Source organism: Oenanthe melanoleuca, chromosome 25, assembly GCF_029582105.1.
Source record: "Oenanthe melanoleuca isolate GR-GAL-2019-014 chromosome 25, OMel1.0, whole genome shotgun sequence".
In the NCBI taxonomy this organism is placed as follows: domain Eukaryota; kingdom Metazoa; phylum Chordata; class Aves; order Passeriformes; family Muscicapidae; genus Oenanthe; species Oenanthe melanoleuca.
Genome location: NC_079358.1, coordinates 2,685,146 through 2,709,908, shown reverse-complemented (window position 1 = coordinate 2,709,908; position 24,763 = coordinate 2,685,146). Strand labels below are relative to the sequence as shown.

Here is a 24,763-nt window from a genome sequence, read left to right as displayed (position 1 = left end):
GGCGCTCCCGACCCACGCGGGTCCGTCCCGCCCCTCCCAGGGCCGGGATCCGGGATTGTCCCGCTCGTGCCGGGGTATTTCGGGTCTGTCCCAAAATATTTGGGGTCTCTCCCACCCTTGGTCCCTCCTCGTGGCTTCCCCGGACAGCTCCTGTCCCTTGTCCCCTGTCCCTTGTCCCGTCCTTTGTCCCTGTCCCTTGTCCCCGGGGTCCCGTCCCTTGTCCCTGTCCCTTGTCCCTGTCCCCTCGTGTCCCCGCTGTCCCCTCCCGCTGCCATGGCGGTGCTAGCGGTGCTGTCCCCATCCCTGTCCCCTCCCTGTCCCCGCTGTCCCCATCCCTGTCCCCATTCTCTGTCCCTGTCCCTGTCCCTGTCCCCGCTGTCCCCGTCCCTGTGCCATCCCTGTCCCCGCTGTCCCCTCGCTGTCCCCATTCTCTGTCCCTGTCCCTGTCCCCGCTGTCCCCATCCCTGTCCCCTCTGTCCCTGCTGTTCCCGTCCCCGACCCCGCTGTCCCCGTCCCTGTGCCATCCCTGTTCCCGCTGTCCCCATCGCTGTCCCCATTCTCTGTCCCCATCCCTGTCCCCATCCCTGTCCCTGTCCCCATCCCTGTGCCATCCCTGTTCCCGCTGTCTCCCCGCTGTCCCCGCTGTCCCCTCGTGTCCCCGCTGTCCCCTCCCGCTGCCGCGGCGCTGCTGGCGCTGCTGGCCCTGGCTCTGTCCCCGCTCTGTCGCCAGCTGAGCCCCGCGTGTCGCCGCCCGCGGCTCCGGGGCCGATCCGGGAGCAGCTGCGAGCGCGGCGGGCGCGGGGCCGAGAGGGAGGGGCGGGAGGGGACGGGGATGGGGACAGGGACAGAGAGACAGGGACAGGGATGGGGACAGGGAGAGAGAGACAGGGATGGGGACAGAGAGGATGGGGACAGGGATGGGGACAGGGCAGGAGATGGGGACAGGGATAGAGAGAGATGGGGACAGGGATGGGGACAGGGATGGGGACAGGGAGAGATGGGGACAGGGACAGGAGATGGGGACAGGGATGGGGACAGGGAGAGATGGGGAGGCGGATGGGGATGGGGACAGGGACACAGAGACAGGGATGGGGACGGGGAGAGAGAGAGAGAGATGGGGACAGGGACAGGAATGGGGACAGAGACAGGGATGGGGACAGGGACAGGAATGGGGACAGGGATAGAGAGAGAAAGACATGGGGACAGGGACAGATAAACGGGGATGAGGACAGGGACAGAGAGATGGGGACAGGGACAGGAGATTGATGGGGACAGAGAGAGAGGGATGGGGACAGAGAGAGAGGGATGGGACAGGGACGGGGACAGCGACAGAGAGAGACAGGGATGAGGATGGGGACAGGGACAGAAAGAGAGAGAGAGAGACAGGAGATGGGGACAGCGACAGATGGGGACGGGGAGGGGGGACAGCGACAGAGAGAGATGGGGACAGGGATTGGAGTGGGGACCCTCATCCCAAATCCCAAACCGTCACCCCAAATCCCAAATCCCAAACCCTCATCCCGAACCCCAAACCCCAATCTCAAATCCCCATCCCAAACCCCCACCCCTCATTCCCAAATCCCCCTCCCCGCCCCCTCCGAGGGATTTTTTTGGGATCGTTCCCGGCGCTCCCCGCATCCATCACTCCCCGTCCCAAATCCCAAATCCCCACCCCAAATCCACATCCATCATCCCAAATCCCACACTCCCAGCCCCAATCCCCCTCCCCGCCGCCCCGAGGGGATTTTTTGGGATGGTTCCCGGCCCTGCCGCAGCTGAGGCCGCGGGCTCCGGGCGCGATTCCAGCCGGGAATGAGCCGGGAGCGAGCGGAGCCTCCCGCGCCTGCCAGCGCTTCCCGCCGGGAATTCCGGGCGCTTTTCCCAGCCCGGATGCTCCTGGAATGGGATTTGGGGGCTCCGGGCTGATCCCAAAACGGGGAGCGGGATTGGGGACGCGGATCCAGCGTCCGATCCCAGAGTTGGGATTTTCTTTCCCGGGAAATTCCCTTCGGGATGGTCCCGGCTCAGCTTTTCCCGGTTTTTTTCAAAATTTTTTTTCCCGGGTCGGGATTCCCACCTGGAATTGCTGGGAATGGGGGATTTCATCCAGGGACGATCCCAGGATCCCAAAGATCCCAAAGATCCCAAAGATCCCGCGGACTCGGGAAGGTTCTGCGGGGATTTCACTCATTCCTAGACCCGCGAATTCCCGGGATTTCCTTCATTCCCAATCCCGGGAATTCCCGGGATTTCTCCCCAGGTTGTCCCGGTTCTCATCCCTTTCATTTTTTGGGTTTTTTTTCCCCCTGAATTTGTTCCCTTTTCCCAAAATCCCCGACCCCTTATCCCAAATTCCTGGCTCATATTCCCGAATTCCCGGCTCATTATCCCGAATTTCCAGCCCATATTCCCGAATTCCCGGCTCATTATCCCGAATTTCCAGCCCGTATTCCCGAATTCCCGGCTCATTATCCCGAATTTCCAGCCCGTATTCCCGAATTCCCGGCTCATTATCCCGAATTTCCAGCCCCTATTCCCGAATTCCCGCTCCTCCCGCGCCCATCTGGCCCCGGCCCTTCCCGGCCTTTGTCCCTCCCATCTGTTATCCCAAAGCTTTTCCCGATCCCTCATCAATCCCGGCAAAAGCGGCTCCTCCTCCTCCTGCCCATCTGCTTCCCACTTTTTCTGGCTTTCCCACTTTTTCCTGCCTTTTCCCAGTTTTTTTTTCCTGATTTCCCCTTTATTTTTTCCCCCCAGTTCCCAGAGTTTTTCCCTTCTTCTATTTTTTTTTTTTTTTTATTTTTTTTTTTGTTCCAACGAGGAAAAAATCTGGAAATAATAAAAAAAAAAAACTTCCTTGGGAATTCCATGGATTTATTTATAATATTTACAAATCTCAGGAAAAAAAAAAAAAAAAGGGACTTTTTCCATCAGGACATTCCCAGACCCCCTGGAATTCTTCACAATTCCCAAAAAAATCTCCCCCTCTTTATCCTTCCTTCATCTGGATTTTGGAAAATCTCCACCCTGGGAAAAAGGATGGATCCAACTGGGAATTCCAGGAAAAATTTGGGAATTGGCCACTCAGGGAATTTTTCATTCAGGGCATCATATCCAAACAAGAATTTTGGGAATTTCCCACCCAGGGCATGGGACCCAACTGGGAATTTTGGGAATTTTTCACTCAGGGTATTGATCCAACCTGAAATTTTGGGAATTTTTCACTCAGTGCACTGGATCCAAGCAGGAATTTTGGGATTTTTCCCCCTCAGGGCAGAGGATCCAACCCAGAATTCCAGGAATTTCCCCCCCTACAGGGAACACCTCTGGCACTTCCAGCACCAGGAGCTTTTCCAGGGCAGAATTCCATGAGGTTTTCAGTATCTGGGAGATGATTCCCAGATTTTCCAGTCCCATTCCATGAATTTTTCCTGGATTTTCAGTATCCTGAGGAGGCAGGAGGGGCTGGGAGCCCGAAGAGCAGCGAGGCTTTGGCATTGATGAGGAAAGTGCAGAGCAGGGACAGGAGCAGCACCAGGACACCCAGGGACAGGGTCAGCAGCTGGAATTGGGAATTGTGAAATTTGGGATTGGGAATTTGGGAATTGGAATTTGGGAAATTTGGGAATTTGGGATCTCTGGGATGAAGGTGCAGAGCAGGGACAGGAGCAGCACCAGGACACCCAGGGACAGGGTCAGCAGCTGGAATTGGAAATTGTGAAATTTGGGATTGGGAATTTGGGAATTGGGAATTGGAATTTGGGAAATTTGGGAATTTGGGATCCCTGGGATGAAGGTGCAGAGCAGGGACAGGAGCAGCACCAGGACACCCAGGGACAGGGTCAGCAGCTGGAATTGGGAAAATTTGGGAATTTGGGATTTGGGAAATTTGGGATTTGGGAAATTTGGGAATTTGGGATCTCTGGGATGAAGGTGCAGAGCAGGGACAGGAGCAGCACCAGGACACCCAGGGACAGGGTCAGCAGCTGGAATTGGGAAAATTTGGGAATTTGGGATTGGGAATTTGGGATTTGGGAAATTTGGGATTTGGGAAATTTGGGAATTTGGGATCTCTGGGATGAAGGTGCAGAGCAGGGACAGGAGCAGCACCAGGACACCCAGGGACAGGGTCAGCAGCTGGAATTGGGAAAATTTGGGAATTTGGGATTGGGAATTTGGGATTTGGGAAATTTGGGATTTGGGAAATTTGGGATTTGGGATCCCTGGGATGAAGGTGCAGAGCAGGGACAGGAGCAGCACCAGGACACCCAGGGACAGGGTCAGCAGCTGGAATTGGGAATTGTGAAATTTGGGATTGGGAATTTGGGAATTGGAATTTGGGAAATTTGGGAATTTGGGATCTCTGGGATGAAGGTGCAGAGCAGGGACAGGAGCAGCACCAGGACACCCAGGGACAGGGTCAGCAGCTGGAATTGGGAATTTGGGATATGGGAATTTGGGATTTGGGAATTTGGGGATTTAGAAACTGGGGATTGGGAGATTTTGGATTTGGGTATTTGGGGATTGGGAACCCTAGGAAGGGGATTTGGGATTGGGATCACCCCAAGGTCCCTCCCTGTCCCATTCCCTCCGTGTCCCCATCCCTGTCCCCTGTGTCCCTCCCTGTTCCCATCCCTGTGTCCCTGTCCCTGTGTCCCCGCTGTGTCCCTGTGTCCCCATCCCCATCTCCCTGTGTTCATCCCTGTCCCTTGTGTCCTCATCCCTCTGTCCCAGTATCCCCATCCCTGTCCCCTCCCTGTGTCCCAGTGTCCCCCTCCCTGTCCCTGTGTCCCCTATGTCCCCTCAGTGTCCCCATCCCTGCCCCATCCCTGTGTCCCTGTCCCTGTCCCCTCTGTGTCCCTGTCCCCGTGTCCACCCCTGTCCCCTGGGTGTCCCCATCCCTGTGTCCCTGTCCCCTCTGTGTCCCTGTGTCCCCATCCCTGTGTCCCCTCTGTGTCCCTGTCCCCTGTCCCTGTGTCCCATCCCTGTGTCCCTGTGACCCCATCCCAGTGTCCCTGTACCCTCTGTGTCCCTGTCCCATCCCTGTGTCCCCTCTGTGTCCCTGTGTCCCCTCCCCGTGACCCCATCCCTGTGTCCCTGTCCCACCCCAGTGTCCCTGTCCCTGTGTCCCCTGGGTGTCCCTGTGTCCCCCTCCCTGTGTCCCCTGGGTGTCCCAGTGTCCCTGTGTCCCCTGGGTGTCCCAGTGTCCCCGTCCCAGTGTCCCAGTGTCCCTGCCCCAGTGTCCCTGTGTCCCCTGGGTGTCCCTGTGTCCCCCTCCCTGTGTCCCTGTGTCCCCTGGGTGTCCCTGTGTCCCTGTCCCAGTGTCCCTGTGTCCCCGTCCCAGTGTCCCTGTGTCCCCTGGGTGTCCCAGTGTCCCCTGGGCCCTGTGTCCCCGTCCCAGCCCAGTGTCCCATCCCAGTGTCCCTGTGTCCCCTGAGCTGTCCCTGTGTCCCCTGGGCTGTCCCTGTGTCCCCTGGGTGACCCAGTGTCCCTGTCCCAGTGTCCCAGTGTCCCTGTCCCAGTGTCCCCGTCCCAGTGTCCCAGTGTCCCCTCCCAGTGTCCCTGTGTCCCCTGGGTGTCCCTGTGTCCCCTGGGTGTCCCTGTGTCCCCATCCCAGTGTCCCTGTGTCCCCTGGCTGTCCCTGTGTCCCCTGGGTGTCCCAGTGTCCCCGTCCCAGTGTCGTGTCCCCGGGTGTCCCAGTGTCCCCCTCCCCGTGTCCCCGTCCCAGTGTCCCTGTCCTAGTGTCCCAGTCTCCCTGTGTCCCCTGGCTGTCCCTGTGTCCCCGTCCCAGTGTCCCTGCCCCAGTGTCCCAGTGTCCCCGTCCCAGTGTCCCTGTGTCCCCTGGCTGTCCCTGTGTCCCCTGGGTGTCCCAGTGTCCCTGCCCCAGTGTCCCAGTGTCCCAGTGTCCCAGTGTCCCCGTCCCAGTGTCCCAGTGTCCCAGTGTCCCTGTGTCCCTGCCCCAGTGTCCCCTGGCTGTCCCTGTGTCCCCGTCCCAGTGTCCCCGTCCCCAGTGCCACCTCCAGCTCCCTGCTGGCCACCAGGAAGATGCGTGCCCGGATGTCCTTCCAGCGGCTCTCGGTCCAGGTGGAGAACTCGCGCGAGTCCCAGCGGCGCAGCTCGAAGGCCGGGGACAGCGCGGGGGACAGACGGACGGACGAGCGCACGCAGCCCGCGGCACGCGACGAGGAGTTGGGCTGCAGGGGGCCCTGCACCCACCAGTACTCGAACAGCTGGGAAAGGGGGAACGGGGTTAGAGCTGGGAAATGGGGAATGGGCAGGGAAGAAATGGGAATTACAGCTGGGAAATGGGAAATGGGCAGGGAAAAATGGGATTACAGCTGGGAAATGGGAATTGTATAAGGGAAATGGGAATAGGGCAGGGGAAAATGGGATTACAGCTAGGAAATGGGAAATGGGCAGGGAAATGGGGATTAGAGCTGGGAAATGGGAAATGGGCAGGGAAAAATGGGATTACAGCTGGGAAATGGGAAATGGGCAGGGAAATGGGAATTACAGCTGGGAAATGGGAATTGGACAGCTGGGAAATGGGAATTACAGCTGGGAAATGGGAACAGGGCAGGGAAAAATGGGATTACAGCTGGGAAATGGGAAATGTATAGGGAAATGGGAATTGTATATGGGAAATGGGAATTGTATAAGGGAAATGGGAATAGGGCAGGGAAAAATGGGATTACAGCTGGGAAATGGGAAATGTATAAGGGAAATGGGAATTACAGCTGGGAAATGGGAATTGTATAAGGGAAATGGGAATAGGGCAGGGAAAAATGGGATTACAGCTGGGAAATGGAAATTGTACATGGGAAATGGGAATTACAGCTGGGAAATGGGAATTGTATATGGGAAATGGGAATAGGGCAGGGGGAAATGGGGTTAGAGCTGGGAACAACAAAATTACAGCTGGGAAATGGGAATTGTATATGGGAAATGGGAATTGTATATGGGAAATGGGAAAGGGCAGGGGGAAACGGGATCACAGCTGGGAAATGGGAAATGGGCAGGGAAAAATGGAATTACAGCTGGGAAATGGGAAATGGGCAGGGAAAAATGGGATTACAGCTGGGAAATGGGAAATGTATATGGGAAATGGGAATTGTATATGGGAAATGGGAATGGGGCAGGGGGAAACGGGGTTAGAGCTGGGAAATGGGAATTGGACATGGGAAATGGGAATTGTATATGGGGCAGGGAAAAATGGGAATTAAGCTGGGAAATGGGAATTGTATATGGGAAATGGGAATTGTATATGGGAAATGGGAATAGGGCAGGGAAAAACAAAATTACAGCTGGGAAATGGAATTACAGCTGGGAAATGTGCAAGGAAATGGGAATTACAGCTGGGAAATGGGAATTATAGCTGGGAAACAGGAATTGTACAGGGAAAATGGGACTTGCACATGGGAAATGGGGATTGTACAGTGGAAATGGGAATTGTACAGGGAAAAATGGGAATTGCACATAGGAAAATGGGTTTTTTCCCCAGGTTTCTGGCTCCAATCTCATCCCAATCCCAAATCCCAATCCCATTATCCCAGACTCACCTCAGGCTGCAGCCCCGGGGTTTTCCCGGATCCTGGCCCCAATCCCATTATCCCAAATCCCAAATCCCTGTTATCCCAAATCCCAAATCCCTGTTATCCCAAATCCCAAATCCCAAATCCCAAATCCCAGCCCCACCTCAGGCTGCAGCCCTGGAGTTTTCCAGGATCCTGGCCCCAATCCCATTATCCCAAATCCCACCTCAGGCTGCAGCCCCGGGTTTTTCCCGGGATCCTGGCCCCAATCCCATTATCCCAAATCCCAAATCCCTGTTATCCCAAATCCCAAATCCCTGTTATCCCAAAATCCCAGCCCCACCTCAGGCTGCAGCCCCGGGGTTTTCTCAGGATCCTGGCCCCAATCCCAAATCCCAAATCCCTGTTATCCCAAATCCCAAATCCCTGTTATCCCATAGCCCCACCTCAGGCTGCAGCCCCGGGGTTTTTTCCAGGATCCTGGCCCCAATCCCATTATCCCAAATCCCAAATCCCAAATCCCTGTTATCCCAAATCCCAGGATCACCTCTGGCTGCAGCCCCGGGGTTTTCCAGGATCCTGGCCCCAATCCCATTATCCCAAATCCCAAATCCCAAATCCCAAATCCCAAATCCCATTATCCCAGCCCCACCTCAGGCTGCAGCCCCGGGGTTTTCCCGGGATCCTGACCCCAATCCCATTATCCCAAATCCCAAATCCCAGGATCACCTCGGGCTGCAGCCCCGGGGTTTTCCCGGGATCCTGGCCCCAATCCCATTATCCCAAATCCCAAATCCCAGCCCCACCTCAGGCTGCAGCCCCGGGGTTTTCCCGGGATCCTGGCACTCCTCCCGGCTCAGGTTCACCCTGCTCCCGGTCAGGTTGGCCAGCACAGCCTGCAGCAGCTGCGTGGTGTTGGTGGGGCTGGTCACAGCCACGTAGTGCTGGGGAAACGGGCCTGGAAAACATGGAAAAATGATGGGAAAAACAGGAAAAATAATGGGAAAAACATGGGAAAACAGGAATGGGAACAGGGCCAGGTAGTGCTGGGGAAAGGGCCTGGAACAACGGGAAAAATAATGGGAAAATAATGGGGAAAACATGGAAAAATAATGGGAAAACAGGAATGGGAACAGGGCCAGGTAGTGCTGGGGAAAGGGCCTGGAAAAATGGGAAAAACATGGAAAAACATGGAAAAACAGGAATGGGAACAGGGCCAGGTAGTGTTGGGGGAATGGGCCTGGAACAACGGGAAAAATAATGGGAAAATAATGGGGAAAACATGGAAAAATAATGGGAAAACAGGAATGGGAACATGGCCATATAGTGCTGGGGAAAGGGGCCTGTAAAAATGGGAAAAATAATGGGAAAAATAATTGGAAAAATAATGGGAAAAACGGGAAAAAAGGCAATGGGAACAGGGCCAGGTAGTGCTGGGGGAACAGGACTGGAACAACGGGAAAAACATGGAAAAATAATGGGAAAACATGGAAAAATGGGAATGGTAACGGGGCCACGTAGTACAGGGGAAAGGGGCCTGGAAAACATGGAAAAATAATGGGAAAATTATGGAAAAATAATGGGAAAACGGGAAAAATGGGAATGGGAATGTGGCCACGTAGTGCTGGGGAAACGGGCCTGGAAAACATGGAAAAATATGGAAAAATGATGGGAAAATAATGGGAAAATAATGGGAAAATAATGGGAAAAACATGGAAAAATGGGAATGGGAACACGATCAAATAGTGCTGGGGAAAGGGGCCTGGAAAACATGGAAAAATAATGGGAAAATAATGGGAAAACATGGAAAAACGGGAATGGGAACAGGGTCACATAGTGCTGGGGAAAGGGGCCTGGAAAAATGGGAAAAACATGGAAAAACCCAGAAAAATGGGAATGGGAACAGGGCCAGGTAGTGCTGGGGGAATGGGCCTGGAAAACATGGAAAAATATAGAAAAATAATGGGAAAAACATGGAAAAATGGGAATGGGAACATGATCAAATAGTGCTGGGGAAAGGGGCCTGGAAAAATGGGAAAAACATGGAAAAATGATGGGAAAATAATGGGAAAATAATGGGAAAACATGGAAAAACGGAAATGGGAACATGATCAAATACTGCTGGGGAAAGGGGTCTGGAAAATATGGAAAATAATGGGAAAAACGGGAAAAATGGGAATGGGAACAGGGCCAGGTAGTGTTGGGGGAACTGGCCTGGAAAAATGGGAAAAACAACAGGAAAAATGGGAAAAATAATGGGAAAAATAGTGGGAAAAATATGGGAAAAATAATCAGGGAAAATAATGGGAAAAATAATGGGAAAACCATGGGAAAATGGGAATGGGAACACAGCCACATAGTGCTAGGGAAAGGGGCCTGGAACAACAGGAAAACCATGGAAAAATAATGGAAAAACATGGAAAAATGGGAATGGGAACAGGGTCACATAGTGCTGGGGAAAGGGGCCTGGAAAAATGGGAAAAACATGGAAAAATGATGGGAAAAATAATGGGAAAAATGGAACACGGCCATGTAGTGCTGGGGGAATGGGCCTGGAACAATGGGAAAAATAATGGGAAAAACATAGAAAAACAATGGGAAAAATGGGAAAAATAGGAATGGGAATTGTGGGTCAGGGAATCCCAGCCAGGAAAAATGGGAATTAGAGTGGGATTAGAGATGAGAAAAAATGGGAATGGCAGGCAGGAAAGATGGGAATTACAGATGGGAAAAATGGGAATTGCAGCTCATGGGTATCACACGCAGGAAAAACTGGAATGACAAGCAAGAAAAATGGGAATTACAGCTGGGAATGGTAGCTGGAAAAGCAGGGATTAAGGACAGAAAAGTGGGAATTCCAGCTGGAAAATCAGGAATGTTGGATTCCAAGGTTGCCTCACCCAGGATTCCCTTCTGGTCAGGTTTGATCAGGGACTGGAACCAGGAATTGTTGGAGTTGAGCAGGAATCCATAGAGCAGCCGGGTCACCTGGAAAAAAGTGGGAATTCTGTGGGACAGGGCTGGGACTGGGGATCCCAGGGAAATTTGGGATTCTAATTCCAGGGATTTCAGGTCCAGAGATTCCAGTTCCAGGAAAATTGGGGATTCTAATTCCAGGGATTTCAGGTCCAGGGATCCCAGGGAAATTGGGGATTCTAATCCCAGGAATTTCAGGAAAATCAGGGATACTAATTCCAGAGAAATTAGGAATTCTAATTCCACAGATTTCATGAAAACTGGGGATACTAATTCCAGGGAAATTGGGGATTCTAATCCCAGGAATTTCAGGAAAATCAAGGATACTAATTCCAGGAAAACTGGGGATTCTAATCCCAGGAATTTCAGGAAAATCAGGGATTATAATTCCAGGGAAATTGGGGATTCTAATCCCAGGAATTTCAGGAAAATCAAGGATACTAATTCCAGGAAAACTGGGGATTCTAATCCCAGGAATTTCAGGAAAATCAGGGATTATAATTCCAGGGAAATTGGGGATTCTAATCCCAGGAATTTCAGGAAAATCAGGGATTCTAATTCCAGGGAAATTGGGGATTCTAATTCCAGGGATTTCAGGTAAATGGAAGATTCTAATCCCAGAAAAAAATCGTGTTTCTAATTCCAGGGATTTCAGGAAAATCAGGGATTCTAATTCCAGGGAAATTGGGGATTCTAATTCCAGGGATTTCAGGAAAATCAGGGATACTAATTCCAGGGAAATTGGGGATTCTAATTCCAGGAATTTCAGGAAAATCAGGGATTATAATTCCAGGGAAATTGGGGATTCTAATTCCAGGGATTTCAGGTAAATGGAAGATTCTAATCCCAGAAAAAAATCGTGTTTCTAATTCCAGGGATTTCATGAAAACTGGGGATACTAATTCCAGGAAAATCAGGGATTCTAATCCCAGGAATTTCAGGAAAATCAGGGATTCTAATTCCAGGGAAATTGGGGATTCTAATCCCAGGAATTTCAGGAAAATCAGGGATTATAATTCCAGGGAAATTGGGGATTCTAATTCCAGGAATTTCAGGAAAATCAGGGATACTAATTCCAGGGAAATTGGGGATTCTAATTCCAGGAATTTCAGGAAAATCAGGGACACTAATTCCAGGAAAAGCAGGGACACTAATTCCAGGGAAATCAGGGACACTAATTCCAGGAAAATCAGGGATTCTAATTCCAGTGACTCCAGGAAAATCAGGCGTTCCAGGAAAGCTGTGGATCCCCACCCCAGAATTCCCAGAATTCCCGGAATTCCAGCATTCCTACCGTTTTGGGATCTGCCCTGATGCTCTCAGTGCTGCCAGTTCCCCCGGCCAGAGCGAACAGAGCCCGGGCCAGCAGCGTGCTCACCTCGGCCAGCGCCTGCAAAATGGGAATTCCGGGAATTCCTGGGAATTCTGGGAATTCCTGGGATAACAGCCGGGATCTGCAGCCAGGATCCCAACACTCCCAGATCCTTCCTGCCCTTATTCCTGGATTTCCCCCCTCAGGGTTCATTCCCAACCCTTTTCCCACCATCTCCCCATTCCCAAATTCCTCGGGATTTATTCCTGCTCCTTTTCCAAGCTTTTCCTCCCAATCCCAAATTCCTCCCAGCCCCTTCCCACATTTTTCTGCCTTTTCCCACTTTTCCCCCCTCTCCCTCTCTTCCAATTCCCATTCCCACCCAAATCCCAAATCCCAAATCCTGAATCCCACGAATTCCCCTGGATCCCAAATCCCAGATCTCAAATCCCAGGAATTCCTTGAGTCCCAAATCCCAGCTCTTAAATCCCAAGAATTCCCAGATCCCAAACCCCTGGATTCCTTCCAGGAATTCCGGAATCCCAAATCCCAGCTCCCAAATCCCAGGAATTCCCAGACCCCAAAACCCAGGAACATCCAGGATCCCAAATTCCAGATCCCAAATCCCAGGAATTCCCAGATCTCGATTCCCAGGAATTCCCCTGGATCCCAAATCCCAGATCCTGAATCCCAAAAATCCCTGGATCCCAAATCCCAAAAACGTCTGGATCCCAAATCCCAGCTCCTGAATCCCAGAAATTTCCAGGAATTCCAACTCCCAGGAACCCCCCACGATCCCAAATCCCAGGAATCCTGACTCCCAGGAATTCCCCATGATCCCAAATCCCAGGAATTTCCAGGAATTCCGACTCCCAGGAATCCACAAATCCCAGATCCCAGATCCTGAATCCCAGGAATTTCCTGGAATTCCAACTCCCAGGAATTCCCCCATGATCCCAAATCCCAGGAATTCCGACTCCCAGGAATTCCCCACGATCCCAAATCCCAGATCCTGAATCCCAAGAATCCCTGGATCCCAAATCCCAGCTCCCAAATCCCAGGAATTCCGACTCCTAGGAATTCCCCACGATCCCAAATCCCAGGAATTCCTGGAATTCTGCCCTGCAGGGACCTTGGCAGTGTCAGTGACGAATTCCAGCCTCTCCTCCGGACTCAATCCCTCGGGATAACTCATCCCAATGTTCTCGGCCGTGTCGTAGATGCTCTGGAAATACCTGGGAATAAAAACCAGGAAAAAAATCCAGGATTGGGCTGGGAATTCCCATCCCAGAGGGAAAATCCTGCTGGGAAAAGGATCCCGGAATTCCAAAGCTGCTCCTGAGAGATTTTCCAGGATTAACAATGAGGGTTTGGAATTTCCTCTTCCAAAAGTTTTCTGGTTGGAATTCCAGGGATTTTCCAGGCTGGAATTTCAGAGACCATTCCATGAGCTGGGAAGAAAAAATTCCTGATGGATCCAAAGAAAAGATTGGAATTCCAATGGGCTTTATCAATTAATGATTCATTATTAATTAATGCAATTCCAGTTGGGAATTCCAAATTTTCACATCCATGGGAAATCCAGGATGATCCCAAAGGAATCCCAGAATTGGGATTTGGCGTTTTTGGAATTCCCAAAACTCCTTTGGAAAAGTTGGATTGGGGGTCACGGGGGGGGGATGATCCCAAAATAAAAAAAACCAAAAAAAAAAAATCTTGGAATTAGAGAGGGAACATCCCAAAATAATCCCATGAAAAATTCCGGGAGCGCAGCTGCGGCTCCGGCTCCTCCCGGGCTCGGGGCCAGGAATCTTCTCCCAAAAAAAAATAAAAAACAAAAAAAAAAAAAAACTCCGGAATTTTCCTCTCGCCTGTCCGAGCAATTCCCTCGCGCTTCTCCGAGCATTCCCAGAATTCCCACCACACAGGATTCCCACGGGAACGGCGGAATTGGGTTCAAAAATCCCGGATTTTCCCTTGGAAAAGGGAACCAGGCCCCATCCCGGGGTTTTTTTTTTTGGGATGGGATTCCCATGGGAAGCTGAAATCCCATTGGAATTCCCAGATTTGTACCTGTTCCAGAATTCCTGCTATTCCAGATTTTTTTTACCTCTTCTGGAATTCCCAGAATTGCCAATTTTTTTACCTGTCCCAGAATTCCCATTTTTTCACCTGATCTGGAATTCCCAGACTCCCCATAATTCCCAAAATTCAGATTTTTTTTACCAGCTCTGGAATCCCAGAATCGCCGGAATTCCTGGAATTTGCAGAACTCACTTTTTTTAACCTGATCCAGAATCCCAGAATTCCCAGTTTTTCACCTGCTTCAGAATCCCAGAATTCCCATAATTCCCCTTTTTTCACCTGATCCAGAATCCCGGACTTCCCAAAATTCCCAGAATTCCTTTCTTTTTTAACTGGTCCAGAATCCCAGAATCCCCAGAATCCCCAGAATTCCCAGAATCCCCAGAATTATCCCAGAATCCCAGAAATCCCTGGAATTCCCAGAATCCCCAGAATTCCCAGAATCACAGAATGCACAGATTTCCCTCTTTTTTTACCTGATCCGGAATTCCCAGAATTCCAGGAATTCCCAGAAATCCTGTTTTAGCACCTGATCCAGAATTCCCAGAATCCCCAGAATCCCAGAATTCCCGTTATTCCCAGAATTCCTGGAATTCCCAGAATTATCCCCAGAATTCCCAGAATCCTCAGAATTATCCCAGAATTCCCATTTTTTTCACCTGTTCCAGAGTCCCAGAATTCCCAGAATTCCCAGAATGCACAGATTTCCCTTTTATTTTACCTGATCCAGAATTCCCAGAATCATCCCAGAATTCCCAGAATCCCCAGAATTATCCCAGAATTCTCTGTAATCCCCAGAATTCCCAGAATTCCCAGAATTCCTGGTTTTTTTCACCTGTTCCAGAATCCCAGAATTCCCGGAACTCCCAGAATGCACAGATTCCCCAATTTTTTTACCTGATCTGGAATTCCCAGAATTCTCGGAATTCCCAGATTTCCCTTTTTTTTACCTGCTCCAGAATTCCCAGAATTCCCAGAATCCCCAGAATTCCCTTTTTTTACCTGATCCAGAATTCTCAGAATCCCAGAATCCCTGGAATTCCCAGAATCCCAGAATTCTCATAATCCTCAGAATCCCAGAATTATCCCAGAATCCCCAGAATCCCAGAATTCCCAGAATCCTCAGAATTCCCAGAATCCCCAGAATTATCCCAGAATTCCCAGAATTCCCAGAATCCTCAGAATTCCCAGAATCCCAGAATTCCCAGAATCCTCAGAATCCCAGAATTATCCCAGAATTATCCCAGAATCCCCAGAATTCCCAGAATCCCAGAATTCCCAGAATTCCCAGAATCCCCAGAATTATCCCAGAATTCCCAGAATCCCCAGAATTCCCAGAATCCCCAGAATCCCCAGAATCCCCGAATCCCCAGAATCCCAGAATTCCCAGAATCCTCAGAATCCCAGAATTATCCCAGAATCCCCAGAATCCCCGAATTCCCAGAATCCCAGAATCCCAGAATTCCCAGAAATCCCAGAATCCCAGAATTCCCATAATCCTCAGAATCTCAGAATTATCCCAGAATTCCCAGAATCCCAGAATTATCCCCAGAATCCCAGAATTCCCAGAATCCCAGAATTCCCATAATCCTCAGAATCCCAGAATTATCCCAGAATTCCCAGAATCCCCAGAATTATCCCAGAATTCCCAGAATCCCAGAATCCCCAGAATCCCAGAATTCCCACAATCCTCAGAATCCCAGAATGATCCCAGAATTCCCATTATTCCCAGAATTCCCACCTGTTGTGGAACGCTGTCCGGTGGTCGCTCAGCACCACCCCTGGAATATTCCGGGATCTCAGGAACCTCTGGAATGACGAGGGGGGGAGGGGCTGGGAAAACCCCGGATCCTGCAGGGAAACGTTGGAGCCGGAGCTGGAGCTGCGGAGCACATCCAGGAGATTCTGCACCTGGAAAAGGACAGGGAATGTTGGGAATGTTGGGAATTCCGGGAATTCCAGAGGGTTCTGGGATGGGGGACAAGCAAAGAGTTGAAACCCTGCTGGAAATCTGGGATTTGTGGTTGGAATATCCATGGAAAACAGAATTTGGGATCAGCAACGGGGAGGGTTGGGGTGGAATTCCCAGTGGGAATTTGGGATGGAATTCTCATTGGGAATTTGGAAAGGTTGGAATTCCAATTGGGAATTTGGGATGGAATTTCAATTGGGAATTTGGATGGAATTCCCAGTGAGAATTTGGAAAGAATTCCCAGTGGGAATTTGGAAGGATTTGAATTCCCAGTGGGAATTTTAAAGGTTGGAATTCCCAGTGGGAATTTGGGATGGAATTCCCATTGGGAATTTGGAAAGGTTGGAATTCCAATTGGGAATTTGGGATGGAATTCCAATTGGGAATTTGGATGGAATTCCCAGTGAGAATTTGGAAAGAATTCCCAGTGGGAATTTGGAAGGATTTGAATTCCCAGTGGGAATTTTAAAGGTTGGAATTCCCAGTGGGAATTTGGGATGGAATTCCCATTGGGAATTTGGAAGGAATGGAATTTCCATTGGGAATCTGGGATGGAATTCCCAGTGGGAATCTGGGGATGGAATTCTCATTGGGAATTTGGAAAGGTTGGAATTCCAATTGGGAATTTGGGTTGGAATTTCAATTGGGAATTTGGATGGAATTCCCAGTGAGAATTTGGAAAGAATTCCCAGTGGGAATTTGGAAGGATTTGAATTCCCAGTGGGAATTTTAAAGGTTGGAATTCCCAGTGGGAATTTGGGATGGAATTCCCATTGGGAATTTGGAAGGAATGGAATTTCCATTGGGAATCTGGGATGGAATTCCCAGTGGGAATCTGGGGATGGAATTCTCATTGGGAATTTGGAAAGGTTGGAATTCCAATTGGGAATTTGGGTTGGAATTTCAATTGGGAATTTGGATGGAATTCCCAGTGAGAATTTGGAAAGAATTCCCAGTGGGAATTTGGAAGGATTTGAATTCCCAGTGGGAATTTTAAAGGTTGGAATTCCCAGTGGGAATTTGGGATGGAATTCCCATTGGGAATTTGGAAAGGTTGGAATTCCAATTGGGAATTTGGGATGGAATTCCAATTGGGAATTTGGAAAAGTTGGAATTCCCAGTGAGAATTTGGAAGGAATGGAATTTCCATTGAGAATTTGGGATGGAATTCCCATTGGGAATTTGGAAGGAATGGAATTTCCATTGGGAATCTGGGATGGAATTCCCAGTGGGAATCTGGGATGGAATTTCCATTGGGAATTTGGAAATATTGGAATTCCCAGTGGGAATCTGGAAGGAATGGAATTCCCATTGAGAATTTGGAAGGAATTTCCATTGGGAATTTGGGATGGAATTCCCAGTGGGAATTTAGGATGGAATTCCCATTGAGAATTTGGGATGGAATTTCCAGTGGGAATTTGGGGTGGAATTTCCAGTGGGAATTTGGGATGGAATTTCCATTGGGAATTTGAAAAGAATTCCCATTGGGAATTTGGAAATATTGGAATTCCCAGTGGGAATTTGGAAGGAATGGAATTTCCATTGGGAATTTGAAAGGAATTCCCATCGGGAATCTGGGATGGAATTCGAGATGGAATTCCCAGTGGGAATTTGGAAAGAATTTCCATTGGGAATTTGGAAATATTGAAATTCCCAGTGGGAATTTGGAAGGAATGGAATTTCCATTGGGAATTTGTGATGGAATTCCCACTGGGAATTTTAAAGGTTGGAATTCCCAGTGGGAATTTTGGAAGGAATTCCCACTGGGAATTTGGGATGGAATTCCAATTGGGAATTTGGAAAAGTTGGAATTCCCAGTGAGAATTTGGAAGGAATGGAATTTCCATTGAGAATTTGGGATGGAATTCCCATTGGGAATTTGGAAGGAATGGAATTTCCATTGGGAATCTGGGATGGAATTCCCAGTGGGAATCTGGGATGGAATTTCCATTGGGAATTTGGAAATATTGGAATTCCCAGTGGGAATCTGGAAGGAATGGAATTCCCATTGAGAATTTGGAAGGAATTTCCATTGGGAATTTGGGATGGAATTCCCACTGGGAATTTAGGATGGAATTCCCATTGAGAATTTGGAAGGAATTTCCATTGGGAATTTGGGATGGAATTTCCATTGGGAATTTGAAAAGAATTCCCATTGGGAATTTGGAAATATTGGAATTCCCAGTGGGAATTTGGAAGGAATGGAATTTCCATTGGGAATTTGTGATGGAATTCCCACTGGGAATTTTAAAGGTTGGAATTCCCAGTGGGAATTTTGGAAGGAATTCCCACTGGGAATTTGGGATGGAATTTCCATTGGGAATTTGGGATGGAATTCCCACAGGGAAGCTGAAATCCTGTCCAGGATCCTGGATTTTACTGGGAATAACCCAGGAATTGGGTCAGACCTTGGATTTTTTGGGAAAGGCTCGTGGGGATTTTTTGGGATGGGAACATTCCTGGGATTCCAGACTCACCTGGGATTCCACGGATTGGTTCTGGCGGGAAATGGGATCCGTGTGCATCCAGAGCACGGAGTCATTCCTGAGGGAAACCTGGAAAAGAGCAGGAAAAATCCTCCTGGGATGGGAATTCTGGGAAAATCCCACTGGGATGGGAATTCCTGGGAAAATCCAGTGAATTCCAGGGGAAACACATCGAATTTCAGGGGAAATTCAGGGAATTTTGGGGGGGAACTCAGGGAATTCCAGGAAAAACTCAGGGAATTCTAGGAAGAAATTCAGGGAATTCTGGAGGAAATTTAGTAAATTCCAGGGGAATGGAGCCCCTGGGAGGGAATCCCAGCTCTGGGATTCCTGGGAATGTTTCCCACTGGAATTCCTGGGAATGATCCCTCTGGAATTCCTGGGAATGATTCCTCTGGAATTCTTGGGAATATTCCCTCTGGAATCCCTGGGAATGCTCCCTCTGGAATTCCTGGGAATGATCCCTCTGGAATTCCTGGGAATGCTCCCTCTGGAATTCCTGGGAATGTTTCCCTCTGGAATTCCTGGGAATGTTTCCCTCTGGAATTCCTGGGAATGTTTCCCACTGGAATTCCTGGGAATGTTTCCCTATGGAATTCCTGGGAATGGTTCCCTCTGGAATTCCTGGTATGCTTCCCTCTGGAATTCCTGGGAATGATTCCTCTGGAATTCTTGGGAATATTCCCTCTGGAATTCCTGGGAATGTTTCCCTCTGGAATTCCTGGGAATGATCCCTCTGGAATTCCTGGGAATGATCCCTCTGGAATTCCTGTGAATGGTTCCCTCTGGAATTCCTGGGAATGATTCCTCTGGAATTCCTGGGAATGTTTCCCTCTGGAATTCCTGGGAATGATTCCTCTGGAATTCCTGGGAATGTTTCCCTCTGGAATTCCTGGGAATGATTCCTCTGGAATTCTTGGGAATATTCCCCCTGGAATTCCTGGGAATGTTTCCCTCTGGGATTCCTGGGAATGCTCCCTCTGGAATTCCTGGGAATGTTTCCCTCTGGAATTCCTGGCATGCTTCCCTCTGGAATTCCTGGGAATGCTCCCTCTGGAATTCCTGGGAATATTCCCTCTGGAATTCCTGGGAATGTTTCCCTCTGGAATTCCTGGGAATATTCCCTCTGGAATTCCTGGGAATGATCCCTCTGGAATTCCTGGGATTGTTTCCCTCTGGAATTCCTGGGAATGCTCCCTCTGGGATTCCTGGGAATGTTTCCCTCTGGAATTCCTGGGAATGCTCCCTCTGGAATTCATGGGAATGCTCCCTCTGCGATTCCTGGGAATGCTCCCTGTGGAATTCCTGGGAATGCTCCCTGTGGAATTCCTGGGAATATTTCCCTCTGGGATTCCTGGGAATGCTCCCTCTGCGATTCCTGGGAATGCTCCCTGTGGAATTCCTGGGAATGCTCCCTGTGGAATTCCTGGGAATGGTTCCCTCTGGAATTCCTGGTATGCTTCCCTCTGGAATTCCTGGGAATGATCCCTCTGGAATTCCTGGGAATGTTTCCCTCTGGGATTCCTGGGAATGCTCCCTCTGGGATTCCTGGGAATGTTTCCCTCTGGGATTCCTGGGAATGTTTCCCTCTGGAATTCCTGGGAATGCTCCCTGTGGAATTCCTGGTATGCTTCCCTCTGGAATTCCTGGGAATGCTCCCTCTGGAATTCCTGGGAATGTTTCCCTCTGGAATTCCTGGGAATGCTCCCTCTGGAATTCCTGGGAATGATCCCTCTGGAATTCCTGGGAATGTTTCCCTCTGGAATTCCTGGTATGCTTCCCTCTGGAATTCCTGGGAATGTTTCCCTCTGGAATTCCTGGGAATACTCCATCTGGGATTCCTGGGAATGTTTCCCTCTGGAATTCCTGGGAATGATTCCTCTGGAATTCTTGGGAATATTCCCCCTGGAATTCCTGTGAATGTTTCCCTCTGGAATTCCTGGTATGCTTCCCTCTGGAATTCCTGGGAATGATTCCTCTGGAATTCTTGGGAATATTTCCTCTGGAATTCCTGGGAATGCTCCCTCTGGAATTCCTGGGAATGCTCCCTCTGGAATGTGCCTGACCTGGCCCAGCTCCAGGAAGGCCCCGATGTTCTCCAGGCGCAGCGGGAATTTCTCCTGCTCCATGTCAAAAACCAGCCGGGAGCTGCCGATGTAATCAAAGGTTTCCTGGAAAAGAGGAAAATTCCCGGAATTCTGGGGGTGGGGAGGGAAAGGGGAAGGGAAAATGGAAAAAGGGAAAAGGGGAAAGGGAAAAGGAAAGGAAAAAGGGAAAAGGGAAAAGGGAAAAGGGAAAAGGGAAAAGGGAAAAGCTCCTTCCCAAGAGCTGGTCTGAGATCTGGGATTGAACCCAGGGATCCAGGGCTGGGATCCTAAGGATTTGGGGCTGATCTCAAGGATTTGGGGCCAATCCCAAGGATTTGGGGCAGATCCCAAGGATTTGGGGTGGAGATCCCGAGGATTTGGGGTTGAAATCCCAAGGATTTGGGGCCAATCCCATGGATTTGGGGTGGAGATCCCAAGGATTTGGGGCTGATCTCAAGGATTTGGGGTGGAGATCCCAAGTATTTGAGGTGGAGATCCCAAGGATTTGGGGCCAATCCTGAGGATTTGGGGCTGAGATCCTGAGGATTTGGGGCTGATCCCAAAGATTTGGGGTGGAGATCCCGAGGACTTGGGGCTGATCCCGAGGATTTGGGGTTGAAATCCCAAGGATTTGGGGCCAATCCCATGGATTTGGGGTGGAGATCCTGAGGATTTGGGGCAGATCCCAAGGATTTGGGGTTGAAATCCCAAGGATTTGGGGTGGAGATCCCAAGGATTTGGGGCCGATCCCAAGGATTTGGGGTGGAGATCCCGAGGATTTGGGGCTGATCCTGATGATTTGGGGCTGAAATCCCACGGATTTGGGGCCGATCCCAAGGATTTGGGGTTGAGATCCCAAGGATTTGGGGCCGATCCCAAGGATTTGGGGTGGAGATCCCAAGGATGCAGGGCTGATCCCATGGATTTGGGGCTGGGATCCCAAGGATTTGGGGTTGAGATCCCAAGGATGTAGGGCTGATCCCGTGGATTTGGGGCTGGGATCCCAAGGATTTGGGGTGGAGATCCCAAGGATTTGGGGCTGATCCTGATGATTTGGGGTTGAAATCCCATGGATTTGGGGCCGATCCCAAGGATTTGGGGTTGAGATCCCAAGGATGTAGGGCTGATGCCATGGATTTGGGGTTGAGATCCCGAGGATCTGGGGCCAATCTCATGGATTTGGGGTTGAAATCCCAAGGATTTGGGGTTGAGATCCCAAGGACGTAGGGCTGATCCCATGGATTTGGGGCTGGGATCCCAAGGATTTGGGGTTGAGATCCCAAGGATTTGGGGCCAATCCCATGGATTTGGGGCCGATCCCAAGGATTTGGGGTGGAGATCCCGAGGATTTGGGGCTGATCCTGATGATTTGGGGCTGAAATCCCACGGATTTGGGGCCGATCCCAAGGATTTGGGGTTGAAATCCCACGGATTTGGGGTTGAGATCCCAAGGATGTAGGGCTGATCCCATGGATTTGGGGTTGAGATCCCGAGGATCTGGGGCCAGGGTGGATCCCAGGGAAGCCCCAGCTCTCACCCCCTGGAAGAAGACGAACAGGACGTTCCTGGGGAGCTGCTGGGCCCCCGGGGCTCCCTGCAGGGCCTGGGCAGCCGCCAGCAGCGACACGAAGGAACCGACCGCGGCCTCGGCCCCGGGGGCCACGTTCCAGAAAAAGGAGTGGCTGTCCACCTGGGAGTGGGAAAAACTGGGAATGAGCCAGGAAAATACTGGGAATGAGCCTGGAAAATACTGGGAATGAGCCTGGAAAATACTGGGAATGCTATAGAGAAATACTGGGAATGTGACAGAAAAAGGAGTGGCTGTCCACCTGGGAATGGGGAAATACTGGGAATGAGCCAGGAAAATACTGGGAATGAGCCTGGAAAATACTGGGAATGTTACAGAAAAATACTGGGAATGATCCAGAAAAATACTGGGAACGTTACAGAAAAATACTGGGAATGTTATAGAAAAATACAGGGAATGCTCCACAAAAATACTGGGAATGGTCCAGAAAAATACTGGGAATGTTACAGAAAAATACTGGGAATGAGCCAGGAAAACGAGTGGCTGTCCGCCTGGAAAAATGGGAAAAATACTGGGAACGTTCTAGAAAAATACTGGGAATGTTCTAGAAAAATACTGGGAATGTTCTAGAAAAATACTGGGAATGTTACAGAAAAATACTGGGAATAAGCCAGGAAAATACTGGAAATGTTATAGAAAAATACAGGGAATGTTACAGAAAAATACTGGGAATGGTCCAGAGAAATACTGGGAATGTTACAGAAAAATACTGGGAATGAGCCTGGAAAATGAGTGGCTCTCCGCCTGGAAAAATGGGAAAAATACTGGGAATGTTCTAGAAAAATACAGGGAATGGTCCAGAAAAACAAATGGTTTTCCACCTGGGAATGGGGAAAATACAGGGAAAAATACTGGGAATGTTACAGAAAAAGGAGTGGCTGTCCACCTGGGAATGGGGAAAATACTGGGAACAATCCAGGAAAACACTGGGAATGTTCCAGAAAAATACTGGGAATGTTACAGAAAAATACTGGGAATGTTATAGAGAAATACTGGGAATATTCCAGAAAAAGGAGTGGCTGTCCACCTGGGAATGGGGAAATACTGGGAATGAGCCAGGAAAATACTGGGAATGAGCCTGGAAAATACTGGGAATGAGCCTGGAAAATACTGGAAATGTTACAGAAAAATACTGGGAATGTTATAGAGAAATACTGGGAATGTTCCAGAAAAAGGAGTGGCTGTCCACCTGGGAATGGGGAAATACTGGGAATGAGCCAGGAAAATACTGGGAATGAGCCTGGAAAATACTGGGAATGTTATAGAGAAATACTGGGAATGTGACAGAAAAAGGAGTGGCTGTCCACCTGGGAATGGGAAAAACTGGGAATGAGCCAGGAAAATACTGGGAATGAGCCAGGAAAATACTGGGAATGTTACAGAAAAATACTGGGAATGTTATAGAGAAATACTGGGAATGTTATAGAGAAATACTGGGAATGTTACAAGAAAAAGGAGTGGCTGTCCACCTGGGAGTGGGGAAATACTGGGAATGAGCCAGGAAAATACTGGGAATGTTACAGAAAAATACTGGGAATGAGCCAGGAAAACAAGTGCCTGTCCACCTGGAAAATGGGATTTTTCCAGTCATCTTTCCTGAGATCTTCCTAGAGATTTTTCCATGATTTTCCCCAGGTATTTTCCCAGAATTTTCCTGGGATTTTCCCATGATTTTCCCAAATTTTTACTGGGATTTTTCTATGAGTTTCCCTGGGATTTTCTCAGGATTTTCCCATGATTTTCCCTTGATTTTCCTAAGGATTTTCCAGTGATTTTTCTATTATTTTCCCAATGATTTTTCTATTATTTTCCCAGGGATTTTTCCATTATTTTCCCGGGATTTTCCCAGAATTTTCCCATGATTTTTCCAGAGATTTTCCCAGAATTTTCCCCATGATTTCCCAGGGATTGTCCCATGATTTTCCCAGGGATTTTTCCATGATTTTCCCAGAGATTTTCCCAGGGTTTTCCCATTATTTTCCCAGGGATTTTCCCATGATTTTTCCAGGGATTTCTCCATGATTTTCCCAGTGATTTTTCTATGATTTTCCTGGGATATCTCCATGATTTTCCCATGATTTTCCCAGGGATTTTCCCATAATTTTCCCAGGGATTTCTCCATGATTTTCCGAGGGATTCCCAGGGATTTTTCCCATTATTTTCCCAGGGATTTCTCCATGATTTTCCCATTATTTTCCCAGGGATTTTTCCCATGATTTTTCCAGGGATTTCTCCATGATTTTCCCATGATTTTCCCAGGGATATCTCCATGATTTTCCCATGATTTTCCCAAGGATTTCTCCATGATTTCCCCAGATTCCCAAGGGGACACACCCGTGTGGCTGCCAGGATCAGGCGCTGCTCAGGCTCCACCTTCCCCGAGGCATTGATGGGTTTCAGGGAGCTCCAGATGTTGTAATCCAGCAGGGGGTCACACACAATCTCTGGGAAAGGAAAAAAACATTCCAGGAGTTGGGATTGCTCCAGGGAAAAAAGGGGAAAAACCAGAAAATTCTGCTGAGAATCGAGGAAAAATTGAATTTTTGTGGGAAAAACGAAGGAATTGATGAGGTGCAGGGAGCTCCAGATGTTGTAATCCAGCAGGGATCTCAGGAGGAGAAAAACATTCCAGGAATTGGGATTGCTCCAGGGAAAAATGGGAAATGCTGCTAAAAAAACAGGGAAAAATGGAATTTCTGTGGAATTTTTTCCAGAAATCCTTGGG

The 24,763-nt window shown here is 49.5% G+C and overlaps 1 protein-coding gene across 1 annotated transcript in view; it reads right to left on the bottom strand.

The window, feature by feature from the left end:
* Positions 1-2,857: 2,857 nt before the first annotated feature.
* The window catches only part of NCSTN (nicastrin), a 32,781-nt gene continuing 10,875 nt past the window's right edge, over positions 2,858-24,763 (bottom strand). The window contains exons 7-17 of the mRNA XM_056509926.1: positions 24,373-24,482; positions 21,988-22,140; positions 20,430-20,534; positions 18,355-18,432; positions 15,647-15,816; positions 12,953-13,055; positions 11,803-11,898; positions 10,433-10,520; positions 8,339-8,490; positions 6,018-6,230; positions 2,858-3,562 (exon numbers count right to left, since the gene is read on the bottom strand). Of these exons, the coding sequence (XP_056365901.1) occupies positions 3,440-3,562; positions 6,018-6,230; positions 8,339-8,490; positions 10,433-10,520; positions 11,803-11,898; positions 12,953-13,055; positions 15,647-15,816; positions 18,355-18,432; positions 20,430-20,534; positions 21,988-22,140; positions 24,373-24,482 (1,391 nt within the window). The 3' untranslated portion in view covers positions 2,858-3,439. The remainder of the gene's footprint in view (positions 3,563-6,017; positions 6,231-8,338; positions 8,491-10,432; positions 10,521-11,802; positions 11,899-12,952; positions 13,056-15,646; positions 15,817-18,354; positions 18,433-20,429; positions 20,535-21,987; positions 22,141-24,372; positions 24,483-24,763) is intronic.